Source organism: Cervus canadensis, chromosome X (assembly GCF_019320065.1).
Source record: "Cervus canadensis isolate Bull #8, Minnesota chromosome X, ASM1932006v1, whole genome shotgun sequence".
Classification (NCBI taxonomy): Eukaryota; Metazoa; Chordata; class Mammalia; order Artiodactyla; family Cervidae; genus Cervus; species Cervus canadensis.
The window spans coordinates 20384590-20404444 of NC_057419.1; the positions used below are offsets into that span (position 1 = coordinate 20384590).

A 19855-nucleotide genomic window follows, 5' to 3' on the forward strand; every position below is an offset into this window, starting at 1 on the left:
TCACCAGCCCAGGTGGCATGCATGAGACAAGTGCTCGGGCCTGGTGCACTGGGAAGACCCAGAGGAATCGGGTGGAGAGGGAGATGGGAGGGGGGATCGGGATGGGGAATAAGTGTAAATCTATGGCTGATTCATATCAATGTATGACAAAACCCACTGAAATGTTGTGAAGTAATTAGCCTCCAACTAATAAAAAAATTAAAAAACAAAACAAAACAAAACAAAAGCTCCAAGCAAATGAAAGTCCTGTATCAGACAGCTTCAAAGGAAAATTCTTCCAAATGTAAGAGGAGCTAGTAGTTATCTTCAAAGCCACAGTAATCAGACTAGCATGTTATTGGCACAGAAACAGACACATAGACCGATAGAACAGAGAGCCCAGAACCTATGCATGTATGGTCAGTTAATCTATGACAAAGGAGGCAAGAATATACAATGGAGAAAAGATAATCTCTTCAGTAAATAGTGTTGCAAAAACTGGATAGCTACATGTAAAAGAATTAAATTAGAATATTTTCTCACACCATATACAAAAGTAAGCTTAAAATGATTTGATCTACCTATAAGACCTGAAACCATAAAACTAGAATAGTCCTTGACATAAGTAAGAGCAATATGTTTTTGAATCTGTTTCCTAAGACAAAAGAAATAAAAGCAAAAATATACAAATAGAACCAAGTTAAAGTTAAGAGCTTTTGCACAGCAAAGGAAATAATCAGCAAAACAAAAAGACAACCTAGTTAATGGGAAAACATAATTTGCAAATTATATGACCAACAAGGGACTGATATCCAGGATAAATAAATACCCATACAACTCAATATTTTAATAAAAGCAACCTTATTAGAAGATGGGTAGAAAACTTGAATAGACATTTTTCCAAAGAAGATAGGTAGATGGTTGACAGGCACATGAAGAGATGGTCAGTGTTGCTAATTATTGGAGAAATGCAATCAAAACCATGATGAAACGTCACCTCACACCTGTCAGAATGGCTGTCATAAAAATGACCACAAATAGCAAATGTTGACAAGGGTATGGGGGAAAGGCAACTCTTGTACATTGTCAATAGAAATGTAAATTGGTGCAGTTACTTTGAAAATAGTATGGAAGTTTTTTTCTCAAAAAAGTAAAAATAGAACTACTCTGTGATCCAGCAATTCCACTTTTGAGTATACATCTTAAAAAAATGAAGAAAGTAATTTAAAAAGATACATGCACTCCAGTATTTACAGCAGCATTATTTATAAGATACAAAAGCAACCTAAGTATCCATCAACAGAGTAATGGTTAAAGAAGTGGTGTGTGTGTACATATGTACATATGTATACATACACACACATATGTACATACATACATACACACCTACATACACAGGAATATTACTCAGCCATATAAAAGAATGAAATTCTACCATTTATAGCAATGTGAATGGACTTAGAGAATATTATGCTTAGTGAAGTGAGACAAATACTGTGTTATCACTTATGTGTGGGATCTGCAAAGCAAACAAATGTATATAGTAAAACAGAAATAAGACTCACAGTTAAAGAAAACTAGTGGATACCACAGGGAGAGGGAAGTAGAGAGGTACAAGATAGGCATATGGAATTAATAGGTATAAACTACTATGTATAAAATAGGTTAACAACAAGGGTTAGGATTAGATACAGCACAGGGAATTATAGCCATTTTGTAATATCCTTAAATGGAGTATTGTTTATAAAAATGCTGAATCACTATGCTGTACACCTTAAACTAATATAATATTGTAAATCAACTATACTTCAATTAAAAAAAAAAGAAGAGAAACTAGCTGAACCTAAAGCTAGCAGAAGGAAAGACATAATAAAGAGTGGAAATAAATAGAGAATAGGAAAACAAGCAAGAAATCATTGAAATCATAAGTTGGGTTTCTGAGGAGATCAGCAAAATGGACAAACCTTTAGCTTTACTGACCAAGAATGTAATTAATCTTGTGTTGTCCTCTAGTTAAAATAAAAGGCTGTATTTTAAATTAAAATAGGTTCTGATAAATGTATCTCTCATTATAGATCACACTGTTTTGAATTTATCAAGGCTGAAGATTCAAGTAGATTATTCTGCTTTGTGTAAGACCTTTTTTCTTGTATTGACTTTGCTAGTACATTTCACTCTATGATACCTAGTTGTAGAATTGTTTCGTAGTTTACTCAGAAAGCTAATTGTAATCCTAGGTTGGTATACCATGAAGAAACAGTTGTGGTTTAGATAGAATTTTGAGAGTTCTGAAAGTCCCCTTATAAGGATTTATTAAAGAAATTTGAAAAGTAGTACAGTTGACTCTGCACGAGAAATTCAAAAAGCAAAGGAAATGGCTATAGTGAGAAGTTCAAGGAGAAGAGGGAGTGACAAGATACTGAGATTGGAATAGAGGAGGAAAGATTAATTATAATTCCCTCCTTTTAAAAGGACCACTCAACGTGTGCCATCTTTCAACAAATGCCATTAGAATTTTCCCCAAGAACTAGTTCAAAAGAAAGAAAAAATTCTATATGACATTTATTTTAGTATTATCAATAAAAATTCAAACAGTACAGACAACACAGATGTTCGAGAAGAAGGGTCTGGTTACGAGTATTGTATGTATATCCACCTAATAGAATATTAGAAAGCCATTAGAATGACTACATGGAGAATAGTAGAAAATATCTGAATACAGAAAATTGATTGTACCACCTAAAAGCTTTTGATAATAAGGTGTTCTTCTCTCTGAAGGTGATCCTGAAGGTATTGGCCGTTATGCTGTGGTCAGAGTTTGAATCCCTTTCCCATTGTTGCTGGCCAGTGTTGTCTTGTCACTGGGCCATTGAAGTTAATTCCTCAGTGAATTTCCACTAACTCTTTTTATTAGTCTAAAAGGGTCACTTAGTAATTAATTTATAATTTAGCTATCTCATGATAACTTGTTTATATAAGTGCATTCTCTATTTTGAGGAGATTCTGTGTGAGTAGTAGGTATATGAATTTGAGTATCCTTGAATGTCTCTGTATGTTTCAATCGTAAATGTCACGTGTTTACTGTTTACCATTTGGAAGTAGACTCCTGAGTAATTAGTAGGAGTTTAAACAGCTGTTTTGGTGGGGAAATTAGGCAGTTTTTCTTATAAAGATTTGCTCTTTCAACTAAAGATTGATCGAGAGAAAGGAAAAAAGTGTTATGAGAAGCAAAATAAAGTCAAAGCTCTATCAGAATAAAATGGCCTTTGGAAGCTACTTTTAAGAGACCATGCTCTCAGAACTTGTGATGAAGCATATAACATTGCATAATCATAGAGTTATGATAACTCCAGCAATTCTGAGGCTCAAAGCAACCGTTTACTGAAATACATCATCTAATAGTTTTTTAAATCCATCTATGTTCTCTGAATAGTAAACTCTTATTGCCCTTTCTCTTAAGTGGTTATTTTGCTGCATGTAGAATTCTAGGTTGAGGTTATTTTCCCTCAGCATTTTGAATGTATTACCTTCTTCTTGTCTGGCATTTACTTTTGTTGCTGCTGAGTATTCTGTGAATCTACGTTGTGTTCCTTTGGAGTGACTATCTTTTCTCTTTGGTAACTTTTAAAATTTTATATTCAGTGTTCTATTGCAACTTCACTGTGATGTGTCTAGGTATAGATTTAAACTTATTTATTCTAGATATGATTGGTGTGCACTTTCCATCTGGAAAATGAGCACTCTCAGTCATGTCTCTGCAGGTTCTTATTCCTTACTTATTTCTTCTGTTTTCTTCTGAAACTCATTAGGTATGTTTCTATGTCTGTCAATACATCTTTTATTTCTAGTCGTGGCTCTTCATCTTTTTATGTCATGATCTCTCTGGGTTGGCTGTGGATGAAATCTTTGACTTCTAAACTTATAACTCTTTTTGAGTAACTGTATATGATTCCAGGTTTTATAGTCCATTCTTTTTTATGTCAGTCTGTTCTTGTTTTGCTTTTCCCAATTTCTGTTTCATAGTTCTCTGTTCCTTTTTGGAATGCATTTCCTACTTTTAACTTTGTGGGTTCTAAATAAAATTATTTTAAAGTTACTTATTTTCAACTTGTTCTGTCTTCATTTTTGTCAGAAGTAAATTCTTAGAGCTGTGTTTTTTCCTTTCATATTTTTTTTTGAAATTTACTTAACAGTTTCATTTGAAATTGGAGTTTGAATTTCATTCTCCCAAGTTCCTCCATTTCTAGCAGTTCAGTGGTGTCTCTGCCAGCCATACCCCACAGTCCTGCACCCATGGGCCTCTAGTCTAGGGCTAATTCTTCTTCTTGAGGTTCAGCACTTCTTTCCAGTACAAATGTCAGGGATCGTGAAGATGATACCAGATGGTGGCTGAGCCCAAGACTGGGCTATGATGTTCTATTTGCTTCTGCTTCCTTTCCTAAGTAGGCAGCCCCGAACGCCTTCACAGACTTCTTCCTCGCTTTGTAGGTTTACAGGTAGTGAAGTGTTAACCTTGTTCTCTGGCTTCAGGGAATCTTGTTATGGGCCCCCTGCCTCATGTGGGGCATTTAAAGCCCTTACTATGCTGTATTTGAGCACTCAGCTCCCTCCACCTACTTCTGAACCCTTAGCCTTATATACCAATTTGTGATTTGGCCACACGAGGATCTTTATCTTGATGCTGAGTGTGTCTCAGTCTTTATTTTAACACTTTTTTGCTTGTGCTGTCATCTGTCATTGCATAGCATTTTATGGAACAGAAAGTTTAAGTTCAGAAAGCAGAAGTGAGGTACTTAGAGCCTCATAGCTAGTAAGTGACAGTGCTAGCTTTTGTAGAAGAGGAAAACTGGGAAAGGTTTCTGGGTAGGTGCTTGAAATTTAATGATAAACCTTTAGAGAAAGAGAAAGAAAAAAGTATTCATTGCACATCATAAAAAGTAACTATAGATCTGCTAAGCACAAGTTAATATGGATTTTCAGTCTCTGTGCCCATTTTCTAAATATGAAGTATTTCCTAACATTAAGCTAAAATGTTTATTTTTAAAGTGCCTTCCCCAGTGCAGACTTATGTTCATCTTTGCCAAAAGAGCTTTCACATTTTGGTCACTGGGCCATATTTGGTATAGCAGAAAGCCAAGTGTATTTCATATCCTGCTTTCAAAGGGGAAAAAAAGAGGCAGAAGTTTTAAATCATAAATAATTATTGTTTATGCATTTCAAAATTGATTTTAAAAGTATACAAACCATTGAGGCTTTGTGATTATTTACTTTATTAATTTATCAAGTACTTACATATAGTGCTTATGTGCCAGCTGCTCTTCTAAGTGCTTTATAAATATTAACTCATTTAATCCTAGCAACCATGTATGGTAGGTTCTGTTGCTGTCCTCAATTTGCAGATAAGCAAACTAAGGCACAAAGAACTTCAGAAATTTGCCCAGAGCAAGTAAGGCCTGAAGCTGCCATTCTGATCTAGACTATCTAGACTCTGAGTGTCAGCTCTTCCTACTATGCTCTACTATGCAACCGTGTCTCAGAGTTATTTTTCTTAACTTCTCTCTTCTTAACAACAGAGTTGACACATTATCAGCGATACATTTTATATTCTGAAACCTCTTAATAAATTAGCTTCATCCCACTACTAGTAGCTTGTTTTCCTTCTTCTTCTTATATTTTGCTTGTGATGTTACTGTGTAAAGTTTACTATGCTAGCATCACTCCTCTGGAAGATTCCTTAAGTTCATCTACTCAGTTCATCAGGTGTTAACGAAAGGTGATTATAAGAGGCCCACACTTGGCTGAGAACTGTAGGAATGCAAAGGTTGTGATGTGGTCCTCCTTCAGCTCCTTCCGTCTCACCCATTGTCTGAAAGCAGTTATGCATAATGCCGTCCAGCCTGCGGTCTCTCATGGTGCACCTGTGTACCTGTCATTTTTTGTGTATCTCATCTAAACCATTTCCTCATGCTCTATGGTCAAGGGTTGTAGGTGATAGCTGGACACCATGTTTTGTATAACTAACAAAATAGCCCAGTGTTTGCCCTGGGAGGCAGCTATGCCTGATTTCTAGGTTTCTGAACAATGGGATACTTATTTCTCTTCTCTGACACCTATCCCCCACTAAACAGTGACAGAAACCAGGAAACACCCCTATGTGTCAGGGGAGAAGCAAGTGCAGAAGCAGAGCAGGATAGGAGGGTGCCCCTTGTGCTGTGGTATCATTAGGAGTGGATGGTAAAGGACACCCAGAGGGCAGGGCTAGGGAGGAAGCCTGACAGAATAGTTAAGAACATGGACTCGGGGTTCAAATCCTCTGCCTCTTACTGGCTGTGTGTCTTTGGACAAGTTTGCTTAGCCTCTCTGTGTCTCAGTTTCACCATCTGTGAAATGGCTATAGTAGTAGTGTTTACTCTCATAAGGTTGTGATGGTCAAGATCTCTAAAGCGCTTAGGATGGTGCCTGGCATATGGTCAGCTCTCACGACAATGAGCTATTATAATTATCAGTACAGGCCCAGCAAAGCAGAGGTGGAGTCTAGCTGGCAAACAGAATTACAGACTCAGGACAGCCAGAACTTTGTGATCATGAGCCCAGAATGAGTACCAGACTGGGTTGTGTTAGAATCACGTTCTTTCCCACATTTGTGATTTTTCATGGCTGGCCTACATCAGGGTCAACAAACTACAATCTGTAGGTGAAATCCATATTTTCACCTGTTACTTTAAATAATGGAAATGATAAGGAAAAGAATCAGCATAAAGACAGTCCCCCATAAGCTTTTAACCCATCTTCTCCTACCATGAGGATTGCGATGCCTATGTCTATAGTTTGCGGCTTTACCTGGAGGACCTTTATCTGGTCAAGATACTCTTTCAGACTTCACTAGCAGAACCTTGAGCAAATATCCTTTATTCACCTGACAGCTTCAAAGGCTTGCTGTGAGTGGACCTTCCCAACTCTGTGTTTCTCAAGCATAATTAGAAGAAATTGACTAAGGCCTTGCCTTCAAGGTGAGGAAGAGGGAGAGAAGCCTGTCCTGGGAAAACAGGATAAAGGAGCTGTTTCTTCCTGTCTCCTGAATACCCTGCTCTGCTCAGCAAGTTCTGTAGGTATCCCTTACTGGTGTGCTGGTAAATCTCTCTGATGAAAGAAAAAGCTACTGTTTGTAGCCATTGCTGACATCCGTGTTGTAAATATTCCCACCGTGGCTGATGGCAAGCACAGTTTGGAAGGGCTGCACATCATCATTGGCTCATTGGTACCAGCCTGCTCTGCTGTAGGCAGCTTTGCTTTACCACTAAAGCTTTGTGTCAGGATTCTCTGTGCCAGGGGGTAGGGTTTTTGTTTTTGTGGCGTTTGTTGGTTTGTTTTTAAATCTAGGGACTGTTCCAGCCCAGTCCCAAAATGTTAGAAATGAGGCCATGTTTTTGACTAGAAATGAATCTTCCTCCTTGTTTTTATTTAACTTGTGCCACTAGGTGGCACTTTAAGGACATTACAGGAAATTGGCTTTACTGGATTTATTTTTTAACTTCTTATTCAAGTATAATATGTATCAGTAGGTACACATTGAGTGTGCATCTCAATGAATTTTCACAAGCTCAGCACATCTGTCATTGGCACTTATATCAAGGAGCAGAATATTACTGGCACCCAGAAAGTCCCTCTTACGCTATTTTTCAGTTCCAATTCTTATTATTGGGGTTCCCACTGTTCTGGCTCCTAACAGCATAGATGAGTTTTACTTGTTTCCTGCCTTATAGAAGTGGAACCATGAAGTGTATACTCTTGTGCCTGGCCTCTCCTTACATGCTGTTTGTGTGATCTATCCAGATCGTTGTATGCAGTTGTAGATCAATGCTGTATAGTATTTCATTGTGTATGCAAATATATCACTGTTTTCTACTGTTGATGGACATTTGGGTGGTTTTCAAATTTTGGCAGTTATAAATAATGCTGCTATGCATGTTCATGTATGAGTTTTTGAGTGGATGTGTATTTTCATTTCTCTTGGGTCTATCCCTAGGAGTAGAATTTCTGGGTCATGCGGTAAGCATATGTTTGGCTTTAGTGGATGCTGCCAAATGGTTTTATAAAGTGTACTGATTTATACTCCATCAACAGTATTCTCATTTCACTTCTACATCCTCATCAATACTGAGTTTATTTTATGGCTGATTCCTAACTCTTACATAATTTTTATAGCTACCTCTCTAGCCAGCTATTTCTAATTGAATTTTTTTCTGAGGTCGCCTTTCTCTGATGGACCTGGCTCATGCAGGAAGGGCCATGTCATCCCCAAAGGGGACATTTATCACAGTCTATGTATGAGCTATCAGCAGTTAGAAAAAGTGTTATTGAAACCCTCCATCATTAATACAGAGCAATGGAAATGGGAAAGGAATTCAACATTATAAGTGTGGTAAAACATCAAGTGAAGGTAGGACTTTGAGGTGCACTCTCCCGCTCAAGGTTTTCATCTTTTGGCAAGAGGGGGACAGTTCCTTATGTTAACTTCTACTTACAGAAGTAGATCCTATGACTGGGAAACCAATTATAATTGTCTTCCTGATCAGGATAGCAGCTGCCATTAATGAATAGCTACTCTGTTTTTGTGCTTAGCACCCTGTTGTTGTTCAGTTGCTCAGTTGTGTCTGCCTCTTTGCGACCTCATGGACTGTAGTACGCCAGGCCTCCCTGTCCTTCAAAGACAGATGTTTCACTTAATCTTCACAACACTAGAAGTTAGGTGGATTATCCCCTTTTGCAAACGATGAAGCTGTGGCTCAGAGAGGTTAAGCCGATGTCCAGGTTATGTACCAAGCAAATGCCAAGCTGGATTTGACTCCACAGTCTGTGCCCTGTACCTGCTCTGCTCTGTGGCGCCAGTTAACATGGGATGATGGTTTTGACTTGTGCACTGGAATATGAAATAGTGTTGGATTCATTACTAGCTCCTTGCACACATTGATCAGAGGACCTGCTGTTCGCTGACCCTCAGCTTCAGTACCAGGGAAGCAAGAGTGAAGTAAGATGCAGCTCCTGCCCTCCAGGTGCTTATACTTCAGCTACATTTCTATCTCTCACAAGTGACTTGGGTCATGGATTTTGGAAATTGTTCTTACAGAGAACTCAGTCCTCTGGATTCTCTGTCTGAGACTGACTGAAATGATGGAATTTGTTGTGGCCACTGTGCTGCTGGCCATTGGTTCTGCAACTTCTATGCCTGGGTTTGACCACATGGTTTTCTGGTGTGTCCTTACCCAGCAGAGGTGGGAGTCAGGTTGAATGACACTGAGGATATCAATAAGATGCTGGAGATCCCTGAGAGGCTGTAGCAGGATTGTTTGTTCATCTGTCTAGAAATTAGCCTCAGCCTTTGTGATTCCGTCTTGGGATCTGCCTGGATTCTTGGGAGGTAAATGAAACTTGAATTTCTTTTTCTAATCTGTCAGTTGCATGAATATTACAACTTTTAAAAAGTCATCAGTTATTCACATGGTAGCAGTTGGTTTTGCAACTAGACTACTTACTTTTTAAATGAGATTTGATTCTTTTTTGGTTGCAAATCTGACATTTAAACAAAAGTCTTATTGCTAAAATTTTTTCCCAACTTCAAATATATATTTATTTGTGAAACCATATTACATATACCACCTATTCCCTCCATGGTAAATGGAGAAGAAAACAATTAAGAAACCAACTTAGTTTTTACTGGTGCACCTGTGGCCTTTTCCAGACTAGGACCTTAGAGACTTGGGTTTCTCATTTTTTAACTGAAGAGTTTGGGCCATCGGTGGTCCCTAGTTGGTCTGGGCAGGCTACATAAAAATCACCCAGGGAGCTTATTAAAATAGAAGTTGTAATGCTCCAGACCTAGGAGATCCTAATTAGAGAAGTCTGGGATAGTATCTAAAAGTCTGTAATTTATAAAAATTCCCCAGGTAATTCTCCTGTGCAGCTCTATTTGGGAACCACTGGGCTAGAAGGTCTAGAACAGAATGGAGTTGAGAAGAAACTTCTGATATGTTTGAAGATTTAGGTAATAGTTACGTGCCTGGAGTGGGTTCCAGATGGGCAAACTAGTGCAGTTATGATGCGGAGGAAGATTGGAGCCAGACGCTGGAAGAGCTTTAACCAGCTGAAGGAGTGTGTTGTGTGCCCAGGCCTTAGGGACCCATCGAGGGGCTTTGAAAACATATGTTTTGATGAGAAGGTGCTTTGCAAGATGAGTTCCTCAGTGGTATGCAGGATGGATTGGACCAGGGGAAAAACCAAAGGCTGGGAAAAGACCCACTGAAGTTTCTGCAGTGGCCCAGGTGAGGGGATGTGATGAGCAACTGGTCTCAGATGGGCACCGTGGGGCCTTTGTGAGCTCATCTGCAACTGGAACCTGAGTTATTTTGCTTTAAGCTACTTTAAGGAAAAAAATCCATAATTTATCTGTATTCTGTTAATCTGACTACCATAAGGAATGATTTTTATTGTGTTTGTGTCCAGGAGGCTTTAAAGGAGCCCAGTAAATAAATTCATGCAGAGAAGTAGTTGGCAGCAGCAATAACAGCTGCTACTGCAGAGAAAGAGGGAGGCAGGAAGGGAGCCCTTTCTTGCCCTGCAGCAGTGTCCTCACCCTGCCTCACACTCTTGGCCAGGGCTAGAAGGGGACGATGTATGTTTGGCTTGAATGGTGTTTGCCTTTCAAATCAGGTGTAATGGTTTTCCTCTGTTCCTCTAAAACCCAGTCTGTAGGTCAGTGTTTCCCCAAGTGTGTTACACAGGACATTAGTTTTGCTGGGTGGTAATGTGAATTATATGAGAATAAGGAGTTGAAGCCAAATAAGTCTGGGGAACTGCTGGGTTAAACAAAGGCTTCCTTTACCTCACAGGAGTTCAAAGCATGTGGTGTGCTGTGCGTTCTCTGGATTTCTAAGAGGGAGAGAGACTGTGTGGTGTTTCCTGACCTTATGTGTAGGATCTTTTCCCCTCCAGGTCAGGGACTGGCAAACTGACCCACACACCAAATCTATCCTGTCACCTGTTCTGTAAATAAAGTTTATTGGGACACAGCAACACCCATTCCTTGTATTTTCTATACCTGCTTGTACACTCAGCAGCAGAGTTGCAGGTTGGCAGCAGAGACCTGGAGACCCAGAGACCAAATGACCTGGACAACTGAAAATATTTACTATTGGCTCTTTACAGAAGAAGTTTGCTAATCTCTCCTCTAAGAAATTCGTGGAACTGGTGTTACCTTAGAACCCGGATTGGATGGGTGGTTCTAGCACTGCTTTGTGATGAGTCTGCTTAGTTTTTTTTCAGCTGTTGTGTGGCCATGTTTCTTTGCTGTTGCTTTAAACTGTTTCCTCGCTCAACCATTTGCCCATTGTCTAAGATGGAAGCCAGGATTCCATGTGCCACTGTTCTTTCCTTTCACTTCCCACACTCCACCAATCTCCAAGGAGGTATCCGGTCTCCAGTCCAAATAGCTCTCAAAGCTGTCTGTCTCCACTCTCACCAGACTGGTTTGAATGACCACTGTCTTTTGTCTTGTTTTCTTCTTTAGCCTTCTAATTGAGTTCCCTCCCCCCAGTATGGGTCTCTTCCAATCTGTTTCATTCAGCAGATTCAGAATAATCCTTCTAAAACACCAAATCTTGTCAGATTGCTTCCCTACCTAAAATCTCTTGTTGACCTCTGTGACCCCCAGGATAAGCTTTAAATCCTCAACATGGATGTACCAACCAAGGTGTAGTCAGGAAAACAGAGACCACTCTAGGTATTTCACACTGGAAGAGATTTCATGCACAGAATTAGGTACTTACAAAAAGAATTAGATGTGCTAGAGAAGTGAAGGTGGGTGAAGGCCAATGCTATCAGGTTTACCACAATTTTCAGGAAGCGTAGCTATTCTAAGAACTGAAGGAAACAGCTGGAAATGCTCAGGCTGTCTGCAGCACCAGAGTCATGATTTGCAGGGAAATGCCTGAGTCCATGGCAAGATACTTTTGACTCCTGAAGCCTATGCTTTTCTGCCCACCGCTGTCAGAGGAGCAGTAATATGGCTTGTTTTTTCTTATTTCTTTGATTTCATATGAGTGACTTAGTGGCAGCAAGAAACTGTGTGGAAAGTAGATTTTATAAATGTAGTTCCCAGGCTCCAATCCCCTTCAGTGCAGGGAAGAGCTTAGTCATGGGGAACGGTGCTGAGTGCCGATAAAACAAGCCAGGACAACAGTCCGTAAGACCGAGTGTGGTCTACTCTGCTGTCTTGCTCCAGCTTCAACTTTCCCGTTTTTCTCCACTGTTCACTCTTGTTCCACTCTATTAGACCCCAAGTCCCAGACATACTGGAGTGTTTCTTAAGAGACCTAAAATAATGAACATTTATATCTCAAAGTTTCTATGAGTTAAAGATTCAAGAGAAACTCATCTGGGTGATTCTGGCGCAGAGTCCCTCATTAGGCCATAGTCAAGATGTCAGCTGTGACAGCAGTCATCTGGAAGGCTTGACAGGGCCTGAGGGGCTCACGTCTAAGATGGCAGACTCACATGGCTGCTGGCAAGAGGTCTCACTTCCTTCTTATGTGGGCCTCTCCACAAGGCTGTCTGAGTGCTTCAGGACATGGCAGCTGGCTTCTCCCAGAATAGTTTATTCAAGAGAGAGCCCAAGGAGAAACATACTAGAATGCTTTAACTCCCCTCTTCCAGGAGCACATTGCCTGGTGTCTCAGGTCAGGTTGCCTAAAAGCAGAGCTCGAGATGAGGATTCTTGAAAAGTGGCACATCAGATGTATAAAATAATTATCTGTCTAATTGAATAAGTGAATGAACCCTTCTTCTGGTGGAGAATCCAAATGCTTAGCCACCCTGGGCCTTTGTCCCTTTCTGGGAAGCCAGCTGAACAGAGCCCATGTTTTCCCATCAAAGCTCCTCAGTAGTTCTCAACATCCTAAGTGGCAGCACCTTCCAAGTCCATGTGACCTGTCCAAGTTTTTTGTTGCAAAAGCAGAATGAAAATATGTTTTTCTTTTTTTCTTAATATGTAAATTTTATTGAAGTATAGTTGACTTACAGTGTTTCAGATGCACAGCAAGGTGATTCAGTTATACATAGACACATATATTATTTTTGAGATTATATTCCATTATAGGCTATTATGAGATATTGACTATAGTTCCCATTATACAGTAAACCTTTGTTGATTGTTGCATATCTATTATTTTAAATTAGAAATCTAGCATTCTATTCATACTGTCAAACAAGTAGAATCAGAATGTCATAAAATTTTTAGTTGGGCAAAAATTCACATTTTCTAAAGCTTTTCTACTACACTTGATAAAGGCTTGAGAAAGAACATCAAAAAAAGAAGAGATGGAGAAATTGGAAAACATAAACTGAATGAAATGGGAGCGCTGAATGTGAAATAGAAAAAGTGAAACATACTAGATAAAACTGAAAGATCATCATATAGTCCATTTGTTTTTAAACATAGCTGCTGATTTGAAACATATCTGGAGCTTTGAAGAAAAAAAGCATTACCTGGACATTTGTATTTTTCAAAAAGTTCCAAGATAATTCTGATATACATCTGAATTTTAAAAACTGATTATAGGGTTTTCTATTAAATGGTAGTTTTGGTGATATAGAATTCTATTATTTTTTCTGTTGACCAATCATGGTATAATGGTATTAAGTCAGTAATAGCTACATAGTCACAATAGTAAAAGATATTTATCAATTTTCACAATTAATAACCAGATAAAAAATAAAAAATAATTATAATTGCAAGCGATAATGGGAACATGGTTAACCTAAACAATATAAAATAATTACACACAATTTTGGGGGTCAAATGGAGTGATGTGTTAAGTTAAAGTACATGCATGTACATGTTTTCATCCACCCAGCCAGTCTATGTCTTTTGGTTGGTGCATTTAATCCATTTACATATAAGGTAATTATGAATATATGATCCTATTAACATTTTCTTAATTGTTTTGGGTTTATTTTGTGTAGGTCTTTTCCTTGTCTTGTGTGTCCTGCCTAGAGACGTTCGTTTAGCATTTGTTGTAAAGCTGGTTTGATAGTGCTGAATTCTCTTAACTTTTGCTTGTCTGGAAAGCTTTTGATTTCTCCATCAAATCTGAAGGAGAGTCTTGCTGAGTAGTGTTTTCTTGGTTGTAGGTTCTTCCCTTTCATCACTTTAAATATATCATGCCATTCCCTTCTGGCTTGTAGAATTTCTGTTGAGCAATCAGCTGATAACCTTATGGGAATTCCCTTGTATGTTATTAATATTTGTTGGTTTTCCCTTGTTGCTTTTTAATATTTTATCTTTATCTTTAATTTTCATCATTTTGATTACTATATGTCTCAGTGTGTTCCTCCTTGGGTTTATCCTGCCTGGGATTCTCTGTGCTTCCTGGACTTAGTTGACTTTTCCCATGTTAGGAAAGTTTTCAGCTATGCATGTCTTCAAATATTTTCTCAAGTCCTCTCTCTCTCTCTTCTCCTTCAGGGACCCCTATTATGTGAATGTTGGTGCGTTTAATGTTGTCCCACAGGTCTCTTAGGCTGTCTTCATTTCTTTGCATCCTTTTTTCCATATTCTGTTCTGGGGCAGTGATTTCCACCATTCTGTCTGCCAGCTCACTTACCTATTCTTCTGCCTCAGTTATTCTGCTACTGATTCCTTATAGTGTATTGTCCATCACTGCTTGTTCTTTAGTTCTTCTGGCCTTGGTGAACATTTCTTGCATCTTCTCCATTCTGTTTCTGAGATCCTGGATCCACTTTACTACCATTATTCTGAATTCTTTTTCTGAAAGGTTGCTTATCTCCACTTCATTTAGTTGTTTTTCTGGGGTTTTATATTATCCCTTCATCTGGGACATAACTCTCTGCTTTTTCATCTTGATTAATTTTCTGTAATGTGGTTTTTGTTTTAGCTGCTGTGAGATTGTGGTTCTTCTTGCTTTTTCTGTCAGCCCTCTGGTGGATGAACCTAAGAGGCTTCTGTAAGCTTCTTGATGGGAGGGATCAGTTCAGTTCAGTCATTCAGTCTTATCCAACTCTTTGCAACCCCATGGACTGCATCACTTCAGGCTTCCCTGTCCATCACCAACTCCCAGAGCTTACTCAAACTCATGTCCATCAAGTCAGTGATACCATCCAACCATCTCATCCTCTGTTGTTGCCTTATCCTTCTGTCTTCAATCTTTCCCAGCATCAGGGTCTTTTCCAATGAGTCAGTTCTTTGCATCAGGTGGCCAAAGTATTAGAACCTCAGCATCAGTCCTTCCAATGAATATTCAGGACTGATTTCCTTTAGGATTGACTGGTTTAATATCCTTGCAGTCCAGGGGACTCTCAGGAGTCTTCTCCAACACCACAGTTCAAAAACATCAATTCTTTGGTGCTCAGGTTTCTTTATGGTCCAACTCTCACATCCATACATGACTGCTGGAAGAACCATAGTTTTGACTAGATGGTCCTTTGTTGGCAAAGTAATGTCTCTATGCTTTTTAATATGCTGTCTTGGTTGGTCATAGCTTTTCTTCCAAGGAGCAAGCGTCTTTTAATTTCATGGCTGCAATCACCATCTGAAGTGATTTTGGAGCCCAAGAAAATAAAGTCTGTCACTGTTTCCATTGTCTCCCCATCTGTTTGCCATGAAGTGATCGGACCAGATGCCATGATTTTGGTATTTTGAATGTTGAGTTTTAAGCCAACTCTTTCACTCTCCTCTTTCACTTTCATCAAGAGGCTTTGTTCAGGATCATTCTAGTTGGCCACATCTGGCCGTTCACCCAGCTTGCAGCTGGGATGCCACCTTTGCCTGAGTCTTGGTCACCCACAAGGCTAGCTGTTCCTATAGGCTCCACATGTCCTTGGCAGAGTCCTTATTCCCCTGAAGCCTGTTTGCCCACTCATTTCTCTGCCTTTCTACTAGACTTCAAGCTCCTCATCAGCAAGGTCTGGGACTTATTCATCCTTGAACACTGGTTCTAGTACATGCCCTGCCTGTCATGGCTGTTGGATAAATATTTCTTGAGTGAATAATACTCAGGCCCAAGAGTGCCAGCAGCTATATAGCATAGTGGTCAGAGCCCAGCTTTGGGACCTGAAGCCTGGTTTCACACTCTGCTATTTGTATAATCTTGGGTGAATTCCTTGCCTTCTAGATCCTCAATTTCCCCTCTGCTTCCTAGGGCTGTGACGATGAATGCAATAATCCATGGAAAACACCTAGAGCAACATGTGACACATAGCAAGGTTTTGGTGGTTCATAGTATACATCTATTAATAACAGTAACAGTAACGGTAATAATACAGTTAGCCTTAATGGAAAGGAGAAAGCTATAAGAAAAACTTGGAACTAGAAATCAGGCATGTTGAGTGCCTGCATCGTGGGTTTTGAAGAGGCAGTGAGTGGGAGTGGATTGGGCACCAAGGATCCAGGGCAGGCAGTGGAAGTGTAGGAGCAGATGGACTTACTCTGGGAAAGAGTGAACAGGGAGGGGAAAATGGAGCAGGAGAACCCCCAACCCCACATCTGAGGGATAAGAGGAGCCATAACAGGAAGAGAGAATGTTTCCAAGTAGGACACTGGCTCATCAGATGCTAGGGACAGGAGCTTTGCAAATGGAGACGAGAGTGCTGAGCTGGACATTGGTCTCTGAAGACTAGAGGCAGCTGGGACGTGCTGAGGGCAGTTGGCAGGAGAGGTGGAGAGGAGTAGGGTCAGAGGAAGGAAGAAGCGGGGCTCCACTAGAGCTTGAAGAGGGCCCAGTTAGCGATGAAGTGGGTGCGCTCAGGCCACAGCTTGTGTGCTGCCATGTGTTTTGGTGATGCAGATTAGCTTGTGAGTCTATAGAGGACTAATAACGTGGAAGTCATATTGGTTCACATGTTAACATTTTGCTTCACTGGCTAGTAGCTGCTGAAAACCAAGGACTCTAGCAGCGCCAAATGTAGTAAGCCTGGGAGGTAGGGAGCCACACGGGGTGTCCCTGCTCCCTGGGCTCCACCATCGGGCCATGTGGCCCCACTGTCTTGCAGGCCTTTGGGGCCATTCCTCCCCCGTCTTTGTGTTTTTATTCATGGACTCCATATCCCTCAGCAGCCAGAATCCTTCTGTTTTCTCCCTCCATCATGCTTACCCCTCTCCTTTTTTTTTAAAGGTAAACAGTCATGTCTACTAGTGTTTCTTTATCAGAAATTGAAAATAAAAATTTCAGTGCTTTTTATTATAATTATTGTATTTCTTAGTGCTTGAGTTGAAATTTTAATTTCTTTCCCCTACTTTTTCACTAGGCCTTGTTATTTTTAGTTTGCACTTTCAGAGCATTAGTTTTTAGCAATACATACATCCAATTATAGAAGACATTCCTCTTACTTCTTTTCCTAAGATTGAACAGTACTGGGAGGAGAGATGGGAGGGAATAGCAGGGTCTAGAGAAAGTTTTCTCAAGGATTGGCAGATCTGACCATCCTTGGCTGTTTCCCCTTAGTAACTATTTTCCTAGGCTCTCTTTACTACACATTTAGGTGGTTGTATTTTTGCATTTTTTTCCCTTTCTGCAATCTTTTGCTACAGTCTGAACAAGCATCTGAGGCCGAGTTGCATCCCCAGTTGAACAGGGCCCCCTCTCAAGCTGCGGAAAGTAGTCCAACAAAGAAGGTAAGGCCAGCATGAGGGCATTACTGTGATGGCCTTGTGATCCCTCCCCAAGGCTGTTTGCCTCTATTAGCCGATAGACTGTTTTAAAGTTTTCATGCCCTGACATGAATGTTTATGATCCAGATTTCCTTGAATCTGGGTTCTTTGTGAAGATTAGGGTCCTGATGATTCCTAGGCTCCACCTTGATGTCTCTGAGAGTTTGTACTTCCGTCTTCAACCTCTAATCTAAATATGGTGGCCTTGCTTTTGGCAAGACCAAGAGGAGCAATGGGGAGGGCCCTTAGCAGAGCCCTGCACCCTGCTGAGCCTCGAGGAGTGCCGAGGGGGCCTGGGTGGTCTCCCCTTTCTAGTCTTTGTGCCGCAGTTTACCCTGGCCCTCCATGTCACCGATCCCCAGTGCATTTGCTCACTCACTCACCGTGCTCTCTGTGAACACGTGCTCTTCTCCCCCTCCTCTCTTCTGCCCCGTTTTCTCAGGCCCTCCTCCCATCACAGAGTGTGTGCTACACTTGGGAGGACAGATGGGGTAGGGCCTCCAAGAAAGCAGGCCAGCTACCTCCTTCCAGAAGACACAGTGGCTCACCATCTTGGCTTGATGTAAGAGCACAGGGTAGGAGAATGATGAGTTTATGATGAAGACCTCTATAAACTTTAAAACTTAGAACTTATTTAGAATGTATTCCCCAAAGCCCCAAAGTAAGGCAAGAGAGAATTTTGTCTTTAGTAAGGAAAGGCCTTGTGATGTGAGATGCACACAGCATTTAAAAAAGAAAGGAGAGGAGGTAAAGAGGGCACCTGATTCCTGTGTCCTTCTAGGTAACAAAAAGGTAATAGGCTGCATACATGGAAAAAAAAAGAAGGAAAGGCCCATGGAATCTGATGGTTCCTCCAGGTCTTGCCAAGCCACAAATCAGCCACATGTCCTTGGATGTGGAGTCTGAATAGAGTGCATGACTGACCTTGGGGACAGGCCAGGAGGAACATAAGGCATTGACAAGATGGGTGGCATTTACTTGTTTAACTGGTTTTTTTTAATCCACAGGAGATACCATATTCTCAGCCTCCATCGAAGCCCATCCGTAGGAAATTCCGACCTGAAAATCAAGCTACAGAAAATCAAGAGCCTTCTACCACTGTAGGCGGGCCAGCTTCTGTAACAACCGTGAAACCCCATCCAGCAGTCCAAAAGTAAGTAGGACAGATAAATGAGCACATAGTCAGAACTTTCATTTTAAATCTGCATATACAAATGTAAACTTATGTTTACACTCAACCCCTTGGACTGGTGTGATTTTAATGGTTATAGTCTTACCTCACTCATTTCTGTGATGGTATTACAGTCTCCCAGTCATGTAGAAAGAGGGTTTCTTTTTTTTCTTTTTCTTTTTTTTTTTTTAAGAAAGAGGGTTTCTAAGTGATAAGACTTAACCTGACCCAAGGGGTGAGTGAGTCACAGGCTGGGGTGTATTTCAGATTGGTTTGATTTCCTTCCCCTCCTCTCTCCTCTTCCCTTCCTTCCCACTCTTCTTGCTTGTTCTGGCCTGTGTTTTCCTGGGAAGAAGACAGTACTATAAATGATAGTTCCCTTCTTTACCTGTCTTATCTCATGTCCCCTTGATGCATGTGACCAGCTTCAAGACCCTCAGACCCAACTTTGAGTAGATGCAGTATGTGATTCCTTTTCATTCCCATGAAGAGATTCTGTTGTTGAGCATCTCAGCACAGAATGGTCACATGCAGAGCCTCTAAGATATCTTTTTGTAGCTGAATAGAGGGTAGGGACACCTGTGGACATTGCCAGGGACCAAAAAAACCATCGTCTGGACAAACCATCCTTCTCCAGAAGACTTTTACTTTAAGAAGAACCATCATTTGCCTCAGTGAAATTGAGTGAGGGCAGAAATTGAGGGCAGAAACGTGCTGCTATGTGTGACTTCAAGTGAGCCTGACTAGTCACTAACACAGATGCTTGGGATGTGTCATAACACTGCTCCTTACAGGTCTCAGGGTCTGCTGCAGAGTTTCTCCTGCTTACACTGTTATGGGAAGAAAAGTAACAGGTTCTGTTGGTGCAGCTTGCTGATGAAGTCAGTCCCCATTCTGAATCTGTGCAGCACTCTTCTTTAGGTGATAGCTTTTGTTTTTTTCCCCAAATGGACAGTTCCCTAGTGGTGTTAGTGCATCAAGGAAGT

The 19855-nt window shown here is 40.5% G+C and overlaps 1 protein-coding gene across 3 annotated transcripts in view; it reads left to right on the plus strand.

Moving 5' to 3' along the window:
* REPS2 (RALBP1 associated Eps domain containing 2) overlaps positions 1-19855 on the plus strand; it is a 258187-nt gene that overhangs the window by 208869 nt on the left and 29463 nt on the right. For all 3 annotated transcript variants that reach the window (XM_043459392.1, XM_043459393.1, XM_043459394.1), the window contains 2 exons: positions 17579-17662; positions 18706-18851. In XM_043459392.1, coding sequence (XP_043315327.1) covers positions 17579-17662; positions 18706-18851 — 230 coding nt within the window. The remainder of the gene's footprint in view (positions 1-17578; positions 17663-18705; positions 18852-19855) is intronic.